Source organism: Prunus mume, linkage group LG1 (genome assembly GCF_029339155.1).
Source record: "Prunus mume cultivar Tortuosa linkage group LG1, ASM2933915v1, whole genome shotgun sequence".
Taxonomy (NCBI): Eukaryota; Viridiplantae; Streptophyta; class Magnoliopsida; order Rosales; family Rosaceae; genus Prunus; species Prunus mume.
In genome coordinates this window covers 15,041,131-15,062,499 of record NC_142698.1, presented here as the reverse complement: position 1 = coordinate 15,062,499, position 21,369 = coordinate 15,041,131, and the positions used below count along the sequence as shown (strand labels likewise).

Below are 21,369 nucleotides of genomic sequence, written 5' to 3'. Positions count from 1 at the left end.
GTATTTTGGCCTCCGGATCGAATGAGGAAAAGGCCCAAGTGTGCATGGTTGTCGTTTTCTCCCATTTGCTTTGACTTTGCTCTTGATATAGTTAGAATTAACATTCAACAAAATATAGCTATAAGAAAATACTACTAATAAGCTAAAAAGTACATATTCCAAAAATGAAATGGATTTTGACTTTAATGATAACAATTTTAGTTTTTATCCTTTCAATTTCAAACGTATGTATTTTGCCAAAGTCACATCTAAGGCAGGTTCCATATCCGTCAATTTACTTAATTATAAAATAATATCATCAAATGCGTCATTAGGGCATAATCTTATTACATTTAAATTAAATATTTTTTTGTTAATTATGTAAACTGACACTCGTCTTTGACACGACTGCCGGTTGTGACAAATTCATCGTTTTTGAATCCAGAACGCCTGCCACTCGTCTCACAATTCCCGCATTTTTGTGTAGTCCAATTAAACTCCCATCTTCAAGATTTCATTATAGTTCATTTCATTTGCAACAAGGCATCAACGCCGGCATCCTCATCTATAGGCAAATTAACCGAAGACCGGCATTCTCTTAGAAATTAATGAGTTAGAAATTAGCATATTGAGGCCCAAATCAGCAAGACATGACAAGGCCATGGCTTTGCTTTCTTTCCTATTCCACGAATTAGAATGAAATTAGCAAGTCATAATAATCTTATACACCTAATAGTTTTAAAAACCTGCCAAATAGCTTCCAAATTATGCACTTGAAGTTCAAACCAAAAAGAAGAATATTATTATTGTCGGAATTTGCTTTAATTTTTTATTATTTTTAAAATTCAAATGACCAATCTGCCCGGAAAAATTAAAGTAAAGAAAAGAAAAAAAAGGACCTCTGTATAGCTGAGCGGCTATACTCCTTAAAAAATTAAAAAACAAAAAACAAAACACCTCAGTATAGCCACCAGGATTCATTATTTTATTTGCTGGAATTTGGTATCTGCAACAAATTCTCGTCTTTCTCTTCCACTTATTTCTCTCTAATTTCCCCTTAGTTAAATAACAAAAACTAATTTCTTTGCTATAGTGTAGAATATTTTAAGCGTATAGCCAGGCGGCTATACTCTTTTTATAGAAGTTTTAACAGTATATCCGTACGGCTATACTCCATAAATAGATATTTTAACAGTACACGGTCAGCTGTACTCTATAAATAAAATTTAACAGTATAGCCAGCCGGTCAGCCGATCCCTAGTGACACAACAACGTTTTCTTTCGATCCCACAAAGGACACGTGGAGTAATACAAATCCTCGTTAGGAGGGGAAAAGATCTCTTTAAATACAAATCCTCATTAGGATGGGAAAAGACTCTATATCCTAATTCAAATAGGAATTATATCATAAGCGCCGCCTATAAATACATGTAAATACTTGGGAATCATATCCCAATATCATCAGCAGCAGCAGCAATCGCTATGGCTTCTACTCATTCCGCCAAAAGGAGGAGGCTAAAATATTCAAGCACAACACCAAATAAGTGGGCTGATGAGCTCCCAACTGAGCTGTTAGGGTTGATCGTGAAAAAGCTCGCTCCTAATTTCATGGACATCAGTCGCTTCAAAGCCGTCTGTTCTTCTTGGAACCGCTCTGCAAGATCGTATACCTCCGCCCCGTTGCCTCAATATCCAGGGCTCATGTACCCCTCCACGCGATGGGGTTGGATTGGGAATGGCATATGCTTCTCCAGCCTTGCAGAGAAGAAGGTTTACAAGACGGAAGCGTCTCAAGGCTTTCTTGGAGTCGATTCCTTTTTGGGTTCATCACATGGGTGGCTGGTGATGGGGAAGAGGGCTTGGACATTGGGCGAAATTCGTCTTTTCAATCCAATTTCTAGAAAAAGCAGGACGCTTCCTTCCTTGCCGCGTGGGTCTCCAATCCGTAAAATTGTGCTTTCCTCAGACCCCTCTCGCAACAACAACTTTGTCGTTGTGGTAATTCATGAGACCTTGAACGTACCGACAAGGTTAGCATTCTATCAGCACGGCAGAGGAGGAGAAAACGCTACAGCATGGACTGAATTAGAGGGTTCACATGATCATTATTTTGATATCCTACTACGCAACAATGGTCATTTATTTGCACTGTCCAAAGACCACTCAATTCAAGTTTGGGACTTCGGGGACACCTATAATAATAATAATCCCACGAAGATCATGCATTTTCGACCTTCCATGGCTCGGAATGGTTTTCACGGAACCATGATGGGGGATAAAAAATGGTTGGTGGAGTCAATGGGTGAGCTTTTGCTTGTGGAGCGAGAATGGTTGGGGGACAATGGCAGAGGAACAGAGAAATTTGATGTCTACGAGTTAAACATTGCTGCCAAAACGTGGGAGAAGGTGGAATGTTTGCGTGATTGTGCTTTATTTTTGGCCAAAAATCAACCGGCAATGTCATTATCCACCCAGAAATTGCCAAAATTGAAAGAAAACTCAATTTACTTCGCAGATGAGTATCATGAGCATTCACATGGTGGTGATATTATTGATATTCATGTTCGAGGAGTGTACAACTTTGAAACTAAAGTTGTTAAGCAATACTCTATAACTGGAGCGAATAACTTTAGTTATTCACCAGCCGTTTGGATTGTGCCTAGTCCTTGGTGATGTTGGCATCAATCATATTTTTGTTTCTGTTGAACATGTAAGGGGTAGGCTTATGATACAAATAATTTTTAATAATAAGTCTCTACAAGTTGTACAGTTATGTGTCTCGTGCTATTCCTATGAGTTTTTTTATATATATTTTTTTATATTTTTTATGCCAAGAGAAAAACCTAACACCTTTAATCAACATTATTCCCAAATATTGAAATTGTTTCTTGACCTAAGACTCGTTCTCTAAAATTATTAAGCCTTTTAGTTGATGGGTCAAATGCAAGAACCCGATTTTGAGTGGGGGAATCTACTAATATGACTCTTATATGGAGTCCAAAATTATATATGCAAGAACCCGATTTAACTTCCATATTACAAAACCCAAGTAGTTAACGTTTTTGTTTCTTGCGACAACATTATCATTATGCAAGCAAGGAGACAAGCATGGAATGAGATGGAACGGCCTAAACGGTGGGGATTATGACGGCAGCTATAGTGACATTGCATTCAACAATGGCTGTCCACGAGAAGGAACTCAATTGAAGTCTGGGACATAAGGGGGGGAAGCTCATAACCCCATGATAACTATGAGTTTTTTTTATGGGTCGGAAGTAGATTTCATTAGAAACCCACAAAAGGACACAACAATACAACAGCTAACTAAGCTTAGCAACAAAGCAAAAAGGCAAGAGGCCCAAATAAAATGCAAAAGAAAAGCAACAAGCTTAAGGCCCAAAAGGCATTAAGCCCAAATCAAGGCCAAGATAGCAAACAAACCCTAAACAAAACTCAACCGAGCCGCCGTCGTCAACACTGAGACGACATCACTGGGAAAAAAACCCCACAACCCATATATCCGCACAAATACCTTAAAATCTCACATATTACATAAATATGACAAAAAAAAAAAAAAAAAGCCAGCCACATGAAGATTATCACCTTCCAAATCAAAATTGACAAATCACTAGAACGAACACAAAAACCAAACAAAGATCAACATAGTAAAAGGAGGTGGTGCAAGCACCCGAGCAAGAGCAAAAGCTCGGACTCTACGCATCTTCACAGTTATGCGAAAAATCTCTTGTTGGGCTAGCAAGCGACCACAAGGTGAAGCAGATCAATAAGGAGGGCAAAATTTCAGCGGGAAGGGACAATACCGAGACCGTAGAGAAGGGATTTGAATAGAGTAGGTTGGGGGGGAAGGAGATAAGAGGAAAGGGGTGGAGGAAGGGGCAATTGAATACAATGGATGAGAAATAAAGGGGGATTTGGGGAAGTCATGTTGTTCTGTTCATCCTGTGTCAGTGCACAAGTCATCCATCATGTAGTTCTGTTCATACTGTGTCAATTTACTTAATTATAAAATAATTACATCAAATGCGTCATTAGGGCATAATCTTATTACATTTAAATTAAATATTTTTTTGTTAATTACGTAAACTGACAAAACTGATGACCAAAATAGAGACAGAGAGAAAAAGTGAGTTCACACAATTACACTACTAAAAGTTATAAAATAACAAACTGCAATGAAATAAAAATAAGAAGCAGGTTTTGCACGACGGTTGTGACAAATTCATCGTTCGAATCCAGAGCGCCTGCCACTCGTCTCACAATTGCCGCATTTTTGTGTAACCCAATTCAAAAGAAACTCGCATCTTCAAGAATTCATTATAGTTCATTTGCAACAAGGCATCAACACCGGCATTCTCTTAGAAATTAATGAGAGTTAGAAATTAGCATATTGAGGCCTAAATCCGCAAGTCATGACAAGGCCATGGCTTTGCTTTCTTTCCTATTCCACGAATTAGAATGAAATTTACCCAAAATAAATAAATAGGCTATATATAAACAAACCCAAGTCATAATAATCTTATACACCTAATAGTTTTAAAAACCTGCCAAATAGCTTCCAAATTACGCACTTGAAGTTCAAACCAAAAAGAAGAATATTATTATTGTGGGAATTTGTTTTAATATATATATTTTTAAAAAAATTAAAGTAAAGAAAGAAAAAAAAAAAAGACCTCTGTATAGCTGAGCGGAGCGGCTATACTCCTTAAATATAAATATAATAATATATTTAAAGAGTATAGCCGATCGGCTGATTATAATAATATAGCCGCGCGGCTATACTATTTTTAAAAAAAATTTAAAAAGGGCCTCCGTATAGCCAGGCGGCTATACCCCTTATACAAACTTTTAAAAAGAAAAAACAAAATACCTCAGTATAGCCGCCCGGCTATATCCCGTGAACATAATATAATAATATATTTAAGGAGTATAGCCGCGCGGCTGTACGCTTTAAGGCAGTCCATCTCCTGTTTCCAAGTCTTACTCAACCCACAGGAAGGAAAAAGGTTCAGAGTACGTGTACGCAATGCAAAGTGTTTTTGGCTGCACAATAATATATACCTTTCATTTTCAGCGCACTGACTCTTTGACGCGACCCAGATGTTACCACGTCATCCACTCCTGTCACCTCGAGCTCGAGCATATCTGTTGTAACTGATTACGGTACAGTTGTACGTAGATAATCATTGCTCTTGCATAGACGCAGAAAACCAAGCATCTCACAGCTGCCCCTGCCCTCACGGCTCACAGACGATAAATCACAAAATTATGATTTTGTTCCCTCAATTGTCTCCAAATCCCTGAACAATCACAAAGTCATTAGGGGTAATAACGTCTTTTAATACATTTCATCGTCTTCGACATTGGTTATCAGCTGAAGCCTAAAACAGAGGGAGGAGTCTGTAAATTGGATATTTCCAAATTGGCAACCACCATTTTCTTCTTCGATCAATATAGAACGATAATTTTAGAGTTATTGTGTTTGCGGAAATGGACGGTGGATCTTGTCCTAGAGCTAAATTCAAGCTCTACGAGCAGTTAGAATTGCAAGAGTTTCAGGACAAGTTCGTGATCAAATCCGTCGAGGCTCCAGATCAAGGCTTCTCGATCGACCGCCGTGACGGGACCATTGAACCACTTAATGGTATAAATTTTTTAGCTTTATTGATGGAATTTCAATTTTTTCTAATTTTTCTGAATTCATGTGCTTGTTGTTTATTATTAGAAGGTGATTCTTCTTCTTCTTCTGCAAGACCAACCAAAACCTCTACGATATATGGTGTGGCGGGAACCATCAGATTGCTTGCAGGTAGTTAATTGCTTGGCAGATTTTGTGTATTGGATTTTGTTTTGAAAACTTGCATCTTGAATTTCAGCTTGAGCTATTTAGATGCAATGATGTTTCTTTGAATAATTCATGTATTTGGTGCAGGAAATTATGTACTTGTAATAACTTCGAGGACCGAAGTCGGGGCCTTTCTTGGCTTCCCTGTTTACCGAGTAACCTCTATGAAGTTTCTGTCCTGCAATGAGGTTTTGAAGAATTCAACTCTTCAAGAGGTGAAGTTTTTTTATTTTTACTTCTTTTAATCGATAATACAAAGCTAATTTGAGCGTCTCTCGGGATTTTTAGAGTTTTGAGTCTTGTCTGAAAGCTTCTGATGTCTTTGTGCAGAAAAAGGATGAAGCTTACTTCATGGCTCTGTTGAAAACAGTCCAATCAACTCCAGGGCTGTACTTTTCTTACCAAACAGATATTACATTAAAGTAAATTCTTATACCTAGTGTTCAAACACAATTTAAAAGTTTTCATACCTATTAGGGTGCTGTTTGAGTAGAATACCGCTGTTTTCGTCATTATTCTGTGATTACATTCAGACGTGTATCATGTAAGTTTGTGCTTCTTTTTGGTTAAGTATCATGTCAATTTACGCTAATTACACATATTTGATCATTTCTACCAGTTTTCAAAGAAGACATAAGTTAATGGAAGGATGGATGGCCAAACCAATATGGAAGCAGGTTAGTTGGAAACGTGGAGTATTTGGTTTATCTTGAATTGATTATTTCCTGGAAGTAATCCATGTCAGATATATCAGGTGCATATAAGCTATTGTCCCATATATGTAACGTGATGGATATTAGGCCTCGGGTTTAGTTTACAGGTATTCTCAACTCTGTCTAAGTGAGAGGGAAAAAAAGGAAAAGAAGGGCTAGCTGGCATAGAACCAAGAGGAGAGCTTTGAGAGAAGGAAACTAGAAAGAATAGAAGAAAAAAGAGAAAGGGATAGAACAGAGATGAAGGGGGAAATGCTTGGTCATAAACCAAGAAGTGAATTTTAAAGAAAGAGAAGGAGATAGAGGAGAGAAATGTTACTTTTCATGGATATTTTCCAATCTTTTTCTTATGCTATTTTAGTCCCCGTCAAATGTTTTTCTCATTTACAATATGATCTATAATTACTAATTGCTAGGTCAGGAGTTTGAGCTTTTAATTTTGTTTTTGTTTCCAGGCTGACCCTCGATTTGTTTGGAACAGAAATCTTTTGGACGAACTTATTGAGTATAAGGTTACAAAGACATTTCCAAAAGTTGTCAGTTCTTCAAACTCAGAAAACTTTTCGCTGATTCACATTTATTCTCTCATGGCAGCTTGATGGGTTCATTATTCCTATACTACAAGGAAATATCCTGAAGCTACTGGTTCCTTATGTCTATTACTTAAGATTTCTCTCTCTCTCTCTCTCTCTCTCTCTCTCTCTCTCTGTGCTATTCATATGTGCGCCCATGTAAGGGGGATGAAGATTCTGAAATTAGGTTTGTAATATATTCAATTGGGGAATGGTATGGTATTTCTTTAACCTACATTTAAGCTTCCAGGCTGCACAGCTTAAGCTAAAAGGCTCACCTGCCACACTTACAATATTCTCAAGGAGATGTACGCGACGTCTAGGTACAATTTTATAGAGATGATTGATTCTTGTAGACTTTGTGTCTGTATCAACTAGTTATAAAAGATCTAAGCATGAGATACTATAATGTGGTCACCAGGCACAAGAATGTGGAGAAGAGGAGCTAACCTTGAAGGAGATGTAGCTAATTTTATTGAAACTGAGCAGTTGGTGGAGTGTGAAGGTTTCAGGTCCTCATTATTGCAGGTAATCCCAATTTGGAGGTTCAGAAAATAATTGTGTGCTTAGGGAATAGTATTAGCAGTTCTGTAACTGAATATGTACATTTACGTTATGTTCCTAAGTTTAATAGGGCATCAGCTTATATCTTGGGCTCATTACACACATGATCAACTAAGTTGGCTGAGGATGAAACTTTTTGGAAAAGTATAATCAGTGCTCCTTTTTTATCTGAGCAAAATCATAATGGTAGAACTTTTTTCTCTTTTCTAATCTTTATGAACTGGCCCTCACATGAGTGAAACAAATGTATAGTTTAACAAGGACGGATTCATATTTCCAATTTTTGTGCATCTAGACACTTCTAGATAAAGTACTTTCTAAATGGCATAAGCTGTTTCACAATCAATCCTTAGATTGATAGTAGACAGAAGGTTTTGAGCATTTATTGTCATCATTTAATATGAGAAGACTTATTTCCTTTTTCTTTTTTTTAAAAAAAATGCATTATACTTTTTCATATGTTTTCAGATTCGAGGTTCAATTCCACTTCTTTGGGAGCAAATTGTTGACTTGAGCTATAAACCACAACTTAAAGTTATTGATCATGAGCAGACGGTAAATTTTGTCCAATATGCAACCACCCGTCCTTTCTCTTTTCTTCTGGCTTCGGTGCAGCTCCCTTGTTAGAGTTGTGTTTTGAATTTTCCCATCTATCTGCAGTCAAATGTTGTGGAGCGCCATTTCTTTGATCTTTTCCAAAGATATGGAGAGATAATAGCTGTAGACCTAACTGATAAAGTAAGGGTTTCTTCTCTTTTATGTTATACTTTGAAAGAATAAATCTTCCACACTAATTTAGCTTCACTGTTAAGCTACTATATCTGTGAAGAGGAAGAATTTGGCCAGCTGAAAAGATTACAAATTTTGTTCATAAGACAGAATCACCATTGTGGCTCCAGGATTTGCTGAATATGACAGTTTTTTTACTTATTTTTATTTTTAAATTCTAGTTATTTGTGCTACACAAGTTTGACCTCCTTTTAGTTTAACTGTTATGCGAGATATATGTTGTTTCATATGTTTCCAGTTTATATACCAGTTTCCATTTATTTTATCTGTAGTATGGTGATGAAGGTCAACTAAGCATGGCATTTTCTGCCGAAGCACAAAATCTGCCAAATGTGAGGTGACAATTTGCACTTTTTTGTATGTAATTATGTTGATCCCCAACTGAGTCACTCTCCCACTTCAAGTAGATTTCTTTTTTGTTATTCTGTTTACGTATTCAAGCCTCCATTTTGTCATTATCTTCACCCATTGGCTACTAATTATATCACTAGCTTAATGTTTCTGTTTTTCTTGTTATAAATAATCTATCGTCTGGAATTGAGATTTTGTTTTTGACTTAATAGTTTTTGTGTTTATTGCAGATACATTTCATTTGACTTTCATCATGTCTGTGGGAACTCAAACTTTGAAAACCTAAAGCTTTTATATGAGCAAATCTCGGAGCAATTTGAAAAGCAAGGGTAATGAAAGCGTAATGTCAGATTGAATTAACTATGCCCATATCCAGGTATGCTGGCTCTCTGTAATACTGTTTTTAATCATTACTATTCCAGCGGAGCAGATACTTGCTCATAGATGCGAAAGGAAGCATACTGGAGGAGCAGAAAGGGATTGTCAGATCTAACTGCATTGATTGCCTTGATAGGACGAATGTTACTCAGGTTTATATGAGAATTATCTAGTGTAATTGCTTTTCATGATTTGTGCTGGCCATGATTAAAATGAGCTTTAATATTTTTTACTGCTTCCTCCAAATCTTATTATGCAGAGTTACTTGGCTCAGAAGTCTCTAGATGCACAGTTGCAGAGGATTGGAGTGCTTGATTCTTCTGAATGCATTTCTATGTTTGCAGAAGATTATCAAAAATTTAGAGCATGTATGGAATTCTTATTATATTATATCCCATGTTCCATAATGAGTCAGACGATGTCTGTAGTTATTTTTTAGCCTTATACTGAACTCTGTTGCTTTAGTGTGGGCTGAGCAAGGTGACGAGATAAGCCTCGAATATGCTGGGACTTATGCCCTGAAAGGGGACCTGGTTAGGTGCGTTCAACTTATACTATAATTTTCAAGAATTATGGTAACTATGTATATCCTTTTTGTATCATACACTGAGTCCACATTACTGCAGATATGGAAAACAGACATTTGGAGGAATACTGAAAGATGGGATGAGTGCTCTTTCAAGATATTATTTGAATAATTTTCATGATGGCATTCGGCAGGTAATCTGCCTGCCTCTATCTTTCTCAATATGAAATATCGCTTCTGTATAGAAGAGAGTAACTGCTAGTTAATCGTAGTTGCTTAAATAGTTTCAAATGTTTTCAGGATGCTATGGATCTTATCAGTGGCCGCTATACAGTTAGAAGGGATGGTTCACCATTCCAGACTGATTCTTTTTCTGTAAGTATTTGGAATCTTTCTGAGAAATTTTAGTGCCCGAATAATTTTGTTGTCCATTTTCAGCTCTTTACAATTTGTTATTCAAGTCCTGCAACATTCAGTATAACAAGAAAATCTTTTCGTTTCATCTTCATTTTAACTCATCACTTTACGGTGAAGGTAGCGACGTTCAGACTCTCGTTTTGTCTGTTTGCACTCTTCCCCTTATTTTATGCTTCGAATTCTCCTTTTGTTTACTAAATTACCAAAGCATAAAAACAGTAGGAAGGAGTGTATTAGCTGATGCCTGCATGCCATTTGATTGTTGTTGCCACTTTTAAGATGGTTTATTGAATTTATAGTCAAGTTTTAATGGAAGTACAAATATTGCAGTATCTACCGGTGGCATCAGCTTTGTTAATTGGAGGTTTGACGCTGACATCTGTAACACTTCAGCAAGGTATTGCTGTTCTTTTATTTCTGTCTGTAATCTTTATTACAATGGAATCTGTGTGCGAGTTTTATTCTATGTTCACTAAGACATGAAAAAATTTATATCCTATTTTCAGCGGGGCGAAATGCACAGCAATTTATGTCTTCTGTGCTTTGGGCTGGGGTGACTGCTGGAATAGCGGCAGTGGTGAAAGCTAATGGAAGGCAATTCTGTTCTAGGCCTCGCTTGTGCAGACTTGTTTAACAACATCATTGTGAACTTCTTCAAATGGATAGTTTTGGAAAATGGTGGAAAATGTAATACTATGTTACTGTTGTTTTAAACCTTGTAATTCATGAGATATATATACAAGTTGATTGCAAGCGGTTTATGGTTAAACGTAATTTAAGTTACTTAAAAACTTGTTCAGGTCTACTTCTCTTTGTAGCCGCTAAAGCACTCAATACATCTGGACATGAGTTGTTGCTCAAATGGGTTAGGGAAGGGTGGAGAAGTGGTATATTTGAGATTCAAATACATTTACTCAATAAGTACAATTTTAAAATTCATCTAAGTATATGTCATTTCTAAAATTCCACAAGGGTGACAATTTTAAAACGACTAGGTAAAATTTCCCCATCAATCCCACTACTATTGCCACCACCCCCGCCACCACCTCCACCATCATGACCTCTACTACCACAACTAGAGTCATAGTTAGGTGTATGCCTGAGGTCGCCATGGCCTCCCCAACCCCATATAGCTCATTCATCATTTAACATCTAATTATGTAATAATTTAGAAAATTTGAAAAAGTTATTCTAATTAGCCCCTCATATGTAATCGAGTCTGGCTCTGCCACTGCCACCACCTTGCCATGGACACGACCATCGCTACGGCCGCTACCACCACCACCATCACTATTGTTGCGATCACCACCACCATTACTAACTTTTTAGTGGGTGGGTGAGCCTCTTCTACTTATATTGTGAAGCAAGCCAAACTGAATTAGTTAATTAACTTACTAACTTATTAGTGTTTGAACCTCAAAAATACTTTTTTTATTTATTGTTTTAAACATTATTTTGTCTTTATATACCCCCAAAAAACAGAAAAAGATAGGAAAGAGGAACGAAATAACATAAACCCTATTCTCGTTCTCTCAGTCAGCCGTGCCCCACTCCTATTCCGAATCGGGCCAATCCCCCGCTTCTGTTCTCATCTCGAACAGTAACAGCCCCTCCTCCGAGTCCCCTCCAGCTATCCTCGCTCTCATCAGTCCTCTCCTCTCCTCTCCAGCTGCGGTAAGGAATGGTTTTTTCTTTTGCTTCTCGTTCTCCATCTCTAGTTTTCGTGTTTGTAGAAACCGCTGCTTAATTTGATTTATACAACTAATATTAAAAAGTTCTGGCCAAATGCGCATTTGATTACCATGTTTCTACATCTCATTATCTTCCGCATTCCCTTTGAGTTGTTCTGTTCTGTTCAAATTATGTAGATTCGTTTACACTCTTATTGAGCCCAAATTTTGCTTTCTGTAAAAAAATTGACATTGGGAATTAGACAAACATCACAATCACCCCTAAGTTGAAAGAAAATTTAGACCCAAAAGGAAACATTCAACCAAAAGAAAATGAGACATGTTCATCCTTTGTAATGATGGGGCAATAAACTGCTTTTCCTTGACTGTGAATGAAATATTTTCGTGGTTTAGCTACATTCTCTGTTAGTTGTTACCCTGTGATGAATTCATGTTATGAAATTAAACCACTGTAATTATTTTTGTTTCTCTGTATAAGTGAGTATTGCTACAGAAAATAATTTGCAAATCATCGTAGTCGATTGATTCTCCATGTTAATTTGCACCATAGGTTGCATGACTTGTGAATATGAACACTCTGGCATGCTACCACTTTGGCATGAACTGTAGCAGATAGCTCATTTTCTTTGTTTTACTTGCCCTGTTGATTATTGAAATTATGCAGATTTGCAAAATCGGTTAGTTTTGAATTTTTGGAATCAGCTTTGAAGTTTATTGATAAACATAACCAAAACACAAAAGCCTTGTTGGTTTTAGCCCCGTCAACATGATTAATTAAGAAATATGTTGTTTGGAACTATCATTATCATAAGCATTGCAATTGATTTTGTAAATAATCTGAACTTGGGCACAAAATCTAGTGGATTTTATAACCAAGTTGCACTAGTCAATTTCAGTTTTGATCTTGTTGATTTATAAACTGCAATGCTGCTGCTTGTTCTCTTCTCTTTGGGAGATCACTGACACCCATGTATGGATGATTCAGGGTGCATCTATTGTAGGACAAGCATAGTCTTGTTGCAGGAACATGGCAAAGCATCATCCTGATCTGATTATGTGCCGGAAGCAACCAGGAATAGCTATTGGAAGGTTGTGTGAAAAATGTGATGGTAAGTGTGTAATCTGCGACTCTTATGTGCGTCCATGCACGCTTGTTCGGGTCTGCGATGAGTGCAACTATGGATCCTTCCAGGGAAGGTGTGTTATCTGCGGAGGGGTTGGAATTTCTGATGCTTATTACTGCAAAGAGTGTACTCAGCAGGAGAAAGATAGAGATGGGTGTCCAAAAATTGTGAATCTGGGAAGTGCCAAAACAGATCTTTTCTACGAACGGAAAAAGTATGGTTTCAAGAAAAGATGATCATTAGCAGGGCAAGTTTCGCTTAGCTTCATGAAATCACTCTGTTTTGTTCAACATTGAGGCTAGCCTATATTGCTATAAGGTGCTTTTGCTTAGGAAATGTGCTTCTTACTGCTTGTATTTCTTCATATTTGACCGATGCGATGGGTTGTCTGTTGTATGTTGGATATGTTTCCATGATCAAACCTTCACTCTCTCTGTATCAAGTCTAGTTAAGGAATTTCTGACGTGTAATTCTCACGCGTAATTTGTGTACTTGGGAGTCTAAAAGCTTTCGGTTAATCCCCATTCCATATGTGATTTCAAATTCCATAGATGAACTTGGCCTTTCTTTCTTTCTTTTTTCTTTAAACCAAAGCTGTGAAATGGGTTTTTGTTGATTGGTGGTTCCATAAAGCTGAGATGTAATTTTTGTTCAGATGCAATTTAATGATCGATCTATTTGTGTTGGTGGTACAGATGGTTTTATTGTTGCTAAGATGACACAAGTCTCAACCTCATTGGAAATTCTTAGCCATGTAGTAGCCACCACTTACCGCCGTTGGCCGATCAACATGGCCAATTGGCAAAACAAGCTTCTCCTAAAATATCACCACCCCATCAATCAAACCAAAACAAAGTCCAATTAACTGCTTGTTGCTCAAATTCTCATCCTACAGCCAATTTCTCGTCATTAAAAGTCAAGCCAACTGCCACCCGGCCCCCAACTTCACTGCATGCAAAATCACTTGGAACTGCCCCCTTTATTTAGTTTGTCCCATCATCACACACACAAACCCTGTGCCTAAGCACCCTTCAACTTTTCAGACCAAAAAAAACAAAGAAAGCACCCTTCAACTTCTTTTTTGGTACTTTGCCCCCCTCCCTTCCTAGCCATTAACCCACTTGCATCAAAAACATTTGTCTGTTGGAAAGGCGTCCTTCCCTTGAGGGTTTTTAACTCCCCAAAAACGATGACTTTATTTTTTTCTTCCCAAAAACGATGACTTGTCTTCACACAATCTCTCCACTTTGCGGCCTTGAGACGTGTTGCCCCGTCAGCCAATTATCTATCCATGGCAGCAGCCAAGCCACATTTCTGCCTTGAGCCTTGAATTGAAGCCATTCATTTCATTTCGCATCAAACAAAATCAACCCCACTTCAACCCTTCAACCCTTCAATCCCTTCCTTTCTTGTCAAATCAAAGCTGCCTCTGACAAAAACACATGTGATGAACAAAGAATCACAATTCATAATCACAAGCCTCTTTTGAGCCTTTTCCCTTCCCTTTCCTCTTCTGCACTTGTTCTTCGCACCTCTCTGAATACACTAAACGACAAAACCCACCGAGATCATCCTCTCTCTCTCTCTCTCTCTCTCTCTCTCATCAGTCGGTCGGTGTTTTTTTTAGTGGCCGAATTGAAAGCCACCGTTTAATATCACGCTCCACTCACTTGTCACACGCAGTCCTAAAATCTCTCTTCTATAATGGCGTTCATCTTCACACGCGTCTCTTAGAGAGGGCTCAACCCAGTACAAAACCAAATGCATAAGCCTTGCTCTCGAAGTATCCTCTATTACCATTACCATTACTTGCCCACAACGCGAAATACAGCCAAAGACCCACACTATACATTCCACCTTTGAAATCCCAGCTCCTATTTAAACATTCCCTTCTCTCTGTTCTCTTCTTCCTTGTCTTAAAATCCCACACAACCAACCCACCTTCCCTGTTTTGGCCTTTTCTTTTCTATGACTAACAGGTCCGACAGCGGCTCAATATCAAACATATTCGGGGCATTCTTTGAAGCCTGGCTGGTTCGCCAAGAACATTTCTTAGACGAACTTCTCTCGGCCCAACAACGAATCAATGAAGCCCGAGACGAAGACCTCAGAGATTTGGTGTATCGGGTTCTTCTTCATTATCAGCAGTACTATGACGAAAAATCGAGGATTGCCCAGCGCGATGTTTTCCTAGTGTTTTCTCCCCCGTGGTTCACTTCGTTCGAAAGGTCCCTGCTTTGGATCGCCGGGTACAAACCGGGTCTCGCATTCCGGCTCCTGACCGAGTCGGTGCCCGATTTGTGCGACGGGCAGCGGGTCAGGATGGCCCGGCTGATGGAGGAGACCCGGGTGGAGGAGCGCGCGCTTAACGACAAGCTGGCGAAGATTCACGAGAGCGTGGCAGCGCCGCCGCTGGTGGATGTGGCGCGGCGGTACGGGAGGTTCGCGAACGGCGAGATCGTGGAGGAGGACGTGGCGATCGATGAGTTGAAATCGGACATTGGAGTCTGTGCTGGCGAATTCGAACTTGCTGAGAACCACGATGGCGACAAAGCTGGTGGATATGCTGAGCTCGGCTCAGGCGGTGAGGTTTTTGGCGGCGGTGGCGCAGTTTCAGCTGAAGATTAGGAGTTTGGGTTTGGAGCGAGACGCCGACAAACAGAGGGAATTGAATGGCGGTGGTGGTGGTAAGAGTCCAATTGGTAATTGATAAAAAAAAGGAAAGGGAAGTGTATCGTTAATTAGGAAATGGAGTTTGTTATTTTTGAAGAAAAAGTAATGGTGGGTTAGTTAGTACCATTGCAAGCTTCGATGAAAAATTGTTTAAGGTGAGGCTTAATGTTGCTTAATTTATCTAAATGGAATATAATCATGGTGATTTCGAGTTGAATTATGTACACTTTGTTTTTTACTTTGTTTTTCTGGTATTTTGGGCACTGGTATTTTTGAGAACTGGGTGCCCAACGGCTCTATTGATGGGAAGAAGAAGACACTTTAGAAGTTGCAATCAAAGATGCTAGTTGCAACTGCTTGTGACGTTTAGCTACCCCTTTAAGCCTTATCTTCCAAACACCCAACCAAACCAACGACTGCTCGTGCGAATTTGTTTTGGTTAGGGTCATCAGAGGTTTTGGTCCATACGATACAACGCCTGTGCAAGCTTTCCATTGACCCAGTTTCAGCAAGCTTTAAGCTTAAGTTTCATAAAGTTCTATTTCTTTATGTCATTTTGGTGAAAAGATGAGAACACCAAGTTGATTGCATCGCAAAACATGTCCTGACTGGGACTTATGGAAGCGCCGGCCCACCTTACTACTCCCCAAGATATTGTGAGACATAACAACAATGCAAGGTGTAAGCCTACAAAAGATTCAGGGTAAACTCTAGTTTGGTGACGGGAGATTTGTTTCTGCTAAGATTTATTCTTTCATAACTATGAGAATACAATGTTCAACAAGAAGAATTTATAATGCAAATTTATTGTTGTGGTCGCCGATAGATGCATTCACTCCATGTCTCATGATTGTTTCTTATTTAAAACCACCTTGGCATCAGCCTACCCTGTTACTAATTAAACAAAGTTGTCCCGAGAGCTGTGGAAATTCAGAGAAGCTTCACAGCTACAGGCGGCTTCGTTGGCTCGATGCGGCTGGCTTGAAGCTGGCAATGCCAGTGATTTCCCTACCTGTCACCAGGGCGTTGATGTCATACGTGCCTTCGAAAGTGTAAGATGGGTTCCAAATCACCGAAAGCCTGCATAGCGACCCAAAAGAGGAAAACATTAACATGTGACAGAAACGACTGAAAGGTGTACATATATAACAAAAATCAGTTGCAGGTTTGAAATCTCATGAAACCAGATTCTCACTTAGAAATATACAATAGCAAACGTTGCCAATTCTTTTACCAACAAAGATAAGGATTACGTATAAAAGTCGGTTTCATAGAGAGCAAATTTGGACTCAAATCTAACACTGCCTTCGAATCCTAGCTTGAAAATGCGACTAATCAAATCCTTGTATGATCCAATCCTTCTCTAGGTTCAGAGATAAAAACTATTAATTGAGAGATAAGCATGATAACCTTTGCAACAAGAAAATCAGCTAAAATTCCATTGCCACCTAGTAATTCCCTCCCTAGAGCAACTGTTTCCCTTGCCCTCAGAGTAATCCATGCCTGAAAATTACAAAAGTTCATTACAGAATGGATAAGCAACAAGATAACTGAATGCATCAGGATGTCATTTTGTCTTACCTTCCCAAGCTAGCGTGACCTGGAGTCATTTTACCCTTCTCATACAACTTACAGAGGCGCCAACCTATAAGTACCATAGCTTGAACATTACCCAGCATACGAACAAGTTTCTCTTGGTTGATTTGGAAAGCTGCAAGGGGGGCTCCAAATTGTTTCCTCTCCTTCAGATACCTTTCAATTACTTAGAACTCAGACTAGGAAACACTGGAAACTTGGAAAGTACACTTGATGGAAGATGAGAGAGGCATAGGTATTCATCTTTTACCTGTGACACATATCATAGACTCCCATAGATAAACCAATAGGTTGCCAGGCGACCATGACACGTGAAACAGCAAGAACCTGTTTCGGTAGTTTAAGGCAACATTAAATCAATAAATATTCATAGAGCCATTTTGACACGTGCAAAAAAAAAAGAAGAGAGATCATAGCAAAATAAACTATTTGAAGAATCAATTCTTGTTGCAGCATACCTTGCTAGTATCCTGAAAAGAATTAACACCAGGTAACCTGTCCTCATCAGGGACAAAGACTTTCTTCAAGAGAATATCTCCATTTTGAACAATTCGCAAACCAATTTTATTTTCTATTTTTGTAGCAGTCAGTCCAGGGACATTCTTCTTTACTATATATCTGAAACAGAAGGGAAAAGAAATACATTCAACATGAGGATGCTGCTATGGAAAACCATCACACTAATTTTCCATGACTCCTAAGCATCTCAATACCAATGCAATGAGAGAAATAATGAGAAAGAGATAATTCATGTTTTAAGCTTAACAAACAAGTTTCGAACACATATAGAGAGACTTTATACATTTTTATGTTTTATGTACCCATTACTCTGATTTCTTATTGTATTCCTAGAAAAAATAACCAATACATCAGCACAGGTGCTATTTCCTACCCATTAATCTGATTTGTTGTTGTATTCCTAGCAAAAATAACCAATACATCAGCAAAGGTACTATTCCCTATCCAGCGCTTTTGGCCCTCAAGTATCCAACCGCCTTCCACCTGATGACCTCAAACAAACAAGAAACGTGGCATAGCATGAGATCATAGCCATGATACCCAAAAAACAAAAACAAAAACAAAAGCCATGACACTTGCGTTTAATATAAATAAAGAAGCAGATCGAAAGGTTGAAACCACCTTTGTTGCTGTTGTTCTCAAGGCACTTGCATCACTTCCATAGTCAGGCTCAGTCAAAGCCTTTAACATGCAGACGAGCAGATTTGAGATCTTGACATTAGCATACAAAAGATATCAAATACAAATATTCATAATAGAGGATCTTACCCAGCAGGCTACAGTCTTTAATTCGGCCAAGGAAGGTAAATATTCCTGCTTTTGAGCCTCCGATCCACATAATGCTATTTTTGGCAGTACAGAAAAGTTACATTAAGTCATGACTTATCGTTAAAAACTCCAACAAATAATATGTAACAAAAAGTCTAGGTCTTTTTCTTTCATCAGAAGTAACCATTATTCAACCCCACTAACAAACTTAACTCATTTTTGAAGAGTAATATATCTGACTAAATTTCTATATTCCTTGACCAAAAATACCCCGAAAGCAAAAAAATACAACCAAAACTCTTCTTCTTCCTATCGTTTGAAGGCCAGCATGAAAAAACCTTGACTCTGTCACTTCTTCCTTCCTACATCAATCTCAGAATCTTCCTTCTCTATGCTGCTAAGGGAGATAAACTATTTCTTGCATTTTCATGGAGAAACCATTCTCACAGTCAGCAAGAGAGCTAGAAATCCATTCTCACTGTCACAAAAGGAGGAACCATTCTCGTCATTCGCCGTTCAGCATGAAAAGAAAAAAAACATCATGCCCATTTGAGGTGAGCTAAAATGTTGGGTGTTTTGTCCTTTTTTTAAAGGAAGTTGTGTCTTCCATTTCAAATCCACCACATTACACCATATTTTTCAATCACAAACTTTATACAAATTAAAATTTATGGGTACGATGCTTACCTTTCTTTTCAGGGAAACAATAAGAATGGGCATCTTTCTCTCTTCACAACAGTGATAAGGATGAACGAAGGAAGAAATCAGATTTTTCAGTTTTTGTTAACTTTTAAGGGGTATTTCGATACAAGAAAATAAAAAGTGTCCGTTTTAAAGCTAAAGAAAAAAAATATTTAGTTCTAGTTGGTGGAGTGAAGGGTTGTTAATTTAAAATACAAAAACTCAAAAGTAGAAGATTATCCAAATTCTAACCAATAGTTAGCATTGCAAGTGAGGAATGAACTAGGAAGAAAGTAGAACAGCTTGCATCAACTCTAGCAATTTCAGCAGTAGCAAAAGCATTTGCTGTAATAGAAAGACCGGGACACCCATAACCCTGATAGCAAGAAGGCCAAAAACAAGTTTAACAGCCTCATCCACCAAATTGTCAAATGCAAGATTCAAAAATAACCATTAAGATATGTATCAAGTACCTTGATCGTGCCACCAGCAATACGCAATGCACCAAACTTTGGAATAACATGAAATGGAAACTCTGCCTTCTCCCAATACTGAAAAAACAAAATTCCGAGATCTATCTCATTGTCTGTAAATGTATATTAAATCATCATAGCATACTAAGTGTTTTTGCATTAATGTAAAAAAACACAAACACCTCCAAATGGTTAGAGTTTAATGAAAAGGAATACCTCTGCCATAATAGGAGCAACGTCTTTCTCTAAACACTGTCTTACTCTCAATCTGACAGCCTGCTCCTCAGGCGTCAATAGATCATCAAACTGATAATAGTCTGAAGCTGTAAATATTTAAGGCAAAGAGAAAAGAATACGGAAGTTACTATCTGAAGCTACCCAGTTGACTTCAAATTACAAATGGAAACGGCAACCAACTAAAGCCTTCAAGTGTACAAAATATTCACAAAGAAACAAGGTAGGGAAAGGATGCAGAAACAGAAATATCAAGACATACATGGATGTACATGTGTGTGTATGCATGCATAAATTACGATGTATATTATATGTGTACATGAACATGTGTTACATACCAATTTCTTATGTTGTTAGACTCAATCTGGACTCCATACATTCAAACAAGAATCCATTTAATCAATTGTCTAAATTCACATAACATGCCAGCACACTGACAAGAGAGAATTTCTCCATTCACATATGCACATTTATTTATACGAGATGTTTGTACAGTGAAGGACTAATAAGTCTAATATTCTTACTGCAGGGAGGAAAGGTAGATGCTGGTGTTGCTTGCGGAAAAGCAAGTGAGACATCCATTGCAGGTGAATTGAAGTAATTAGTCCTCTCATTCTTGTTAACATCATCTGCAAGACATCAGCAAAATAATACCTACAGTCAACCCATTGGAAATCACAACCATAGAGAAGCTTAGCAACAAGTGCAGAATAACCAAATCAACAACAAGAAGCTTCAAGTTCAAAGAAAGAGGCTTCATTTCTAAACCGAACTTAAGGACTAAAACCCAAAAAGGAAATTTATATAAAATAAAAAGCCCGTCTTAATCTCTATGTCAATATATACATAACAATCAGAAATTAGATATAACTGCCACAAAGTAGTGATCTTTTACAGTTTTCTGAGTTTCGTTCAAAATATTTTCGCTTGATCCTTCATTTCTGATCGTTCAAACAAGAAATAAGAAACCGAATTAAATGAAACAAAAATGGACCAAATAGCTGAAACTACGATTGAGCTGAACCTAGCTACCACCGTACCTTGATTCGGAGGTACTGTCATGGCTGAGAAACTTCAAGAGAAAACGATGAGGGATAGAAAAAGGAGGCCTTTCTCTGTTTTTTCGTTTTCTTTCGGTGGAGCTTCAACGAAAAAAAATGAGCAGCAAATGGAGCGGGAAGGGGACGATAGTGCTGAAATGGAAACGATCTTACGTGTTACTATTGTGGCGGATCACTAATAAGAAGAAAGAGTTGGCACGCAAAACTATAAATGGTTCGTTTTATATTATCCTTAAATCAAATTAATAATTGCCAAAATATCCCAAAACTTTACGTAAATGCTAAAGGGCCACAATAACTAAAGTTTGTTTTCCCTTTTGGTCCGTCAGGTCCATTGGGCCGGGACCATATTCTACAGAGATTTTTCTTTTTCCATATTTTGAGTCCTATAATGAGA

General features: G+C 38.1%; 5 protein-coding genes and 1 long non-coding RNA gene across 7 annotated transcripts; 4 read left to right on the top strand and 2 right to left on the bottom strand.

Moving 5' to 3' along the window:
- The first annotated feature begins 1,288 nt into the window (after nt 1-1,288).
- LOC148921110 (F-box protein SKIP23-like) lies at nt 1,289-2,752 on the top strand. The gene has a single exon (XM_089041188.1). It carries the CDS (start codon nt 1,462-1,464, stop codon nt 2,650-2,652), a length of 1,191 nt encoding a protein of 396 aa, XP_088897314.1. The 5' UTR covers nt 1,289-1,461; the 3' UTR covers nt 2,653-2,752.
- A 2,507-nt stretch (nt 2,753-5,259) lies between these two features.
- LOC103341711 (phosphoinositide phosphatase SAC8) lies at nt 5,260-10,921 on the top strand. Of its 2 annotated transcripts, none has more exons than XM_089054621.1 (20): nt 5,260-5,641; nt 5,723-5,806; nt 5,930-6,057; nt 6,173-6,264; nt 6,462-6,519; nt 7,011-7,067; nt 7,150-7,181; nt 7,368-7,450; nt 7,549-7,655; nt 8,160-8,246; nt 8,352-8,429; nt 8,753-8,817; nt 9,062-9,160; nt 9,262-9,361; nt 9,469-9,577; nt 9,675-9,747; nt 9,836-9,929; nt 10,036-10,110; nt 10,483-10,549; nt 10,659-10,921. In XM_089054621.1, the coding sequence occupies exons 1-20, from the start codon at nt 5,488-5,490 to the stop codon at nt 10,784-10,786; spliced, it is 1,770 nt and encodes a 589-aa protein (XP_088910747.1). In that variant the 5' UTR covers nt 5,260-5,487; the 3' UTR covers nt 10,787-10,921. The 2 variants fall into 2 exon arrangements, with proteins under 2 accessions (XP_088910747.1, XP_088910741.1); XM_089054615.1 differs by having other exon boundaries at nt 5,349-5,641; nt 5,726-5,806.
- A 764-nt stretch (nt 10,922-11,685) lies between these two features.
- On the top strand, nt 11,686-13,356 carry LOC148921109 (PHD finger-like domain-containing protein 5A). The gene is made up of 2 exons (XM_089044230.1): nt 11,686-11,826; nt 12,829-13,356. The coding sequence occupies exon 2, from the start codon at nt 12,871-12,873 to the stop codon at nt 13,201-13,203; it is 333 nt and encodes a 110-aa protein (XP_088900356.1). The 5' UTR covers nt 11,686-11,826; nt 12,829-12,870; the 3' UTR covers nt 13,204-13,356.
- Nucleotides 13,357-14,705: 1,349 nt separating this feature from the next.
- LOC148921108 (protein ZW2-like) lies at nt 14,706-16,480 on the top strand. Its single transcript, XM_089055885.1, has one exon. It carries the CDS (start codon nt 14,936-14,938, stop codon nt 15,593-15,595), a length of 660 nt encoding a protein of 219 aa, XP_088912011.1. The 5' UTR covers nt 14,706-14,935; the 3' UTR covers nt 15,596-16,480.
- On the bottom strand, nt 16,370-21,121 carry LOC103341754 (acyl-coenzyme A oxidase 4, peroxisomal). The gene is given in 14 exon segments (XM_089055884.1): nt 16,370-16,695; nt 16,697-16,720; nt 17,051-17,145; nt 17,223-17,392; nt 17,487-17,563; nt 17,695-17,854; nt 18,129-18,238; nt 18,377-18,436; nt 18,524-18,597; nt 19,457-19,580; nt 19,678-19,755; nt 19,894-20,000; nt 20,436-20,540; nt 20,952-21,121. Coding segments are annotated over 14 exon segments (1,314 nt in total). The 5' UTR covers nt 20,974-21,121; the 3' UTR covers nt 16,370-16,587.
- On the bottom strand, nt 18,824-19,293 carry LOC148921107 (uncharacterized). The gene is made up of 2 exons (XR_016128575.1): nt 19,211-19,293; nt 18,824-19,001 (listed from the first exon to the last, which is right to left on the bottom strand). It is a non-coding gene; the product is annotated as an uncharacterized LOC148921107 (long non-coding RNA).
- Nucleotides 21,122-21,369: the final 248 nt, after the last annotated feature.

Excerpts from the sequence above, each read along its gene's own strand:
- LOC148921110 (XM_089041188.1), top strand. The coding sequence starts at position 1,462 with ATGGCTTCTACTCATTCCGCCAAAAGGAGGAGGCTAAAATATTCAAGC.
- LOC148921109 (XM_089044230.1), top strand. The coding sequence starts at position 12,871 with ATGGCAAAGCATCATCCTGATCTGATTATGTGCCGGAAGCAACCAGGA.
- LOC148921108 (XM_089055885.1), top strand. The coding sequence starts at position 14,936 with ATGACTAACAGGTCCGACAGCGGCTCAATATCAAACATATTCGGGGCA.
- LOC103341711 (XM_089054621.1), top strand. The coding sequence starts at position 5,488 with ATGGACGGTGGATCTTGTCCTAGAGCTAAATTCAAGCTCTACGAGCAG. Across the intron at positions 9,161-9,261 it reads GAGCAATTTGAAAAGCAAGG|ATACTTGCTCATAGATGCGA; the intron begins GTAATGAAAGCG and ends CCAGCGGAGCAG. Across the intron at positions 9,578-9,674 it reads TTATCAAAAATTTAGAGCAT|TGTGGGCTGAGCAAGGTGAC; the intron begins GTATGGAATTCT and ends CTGTTGCTTTAG.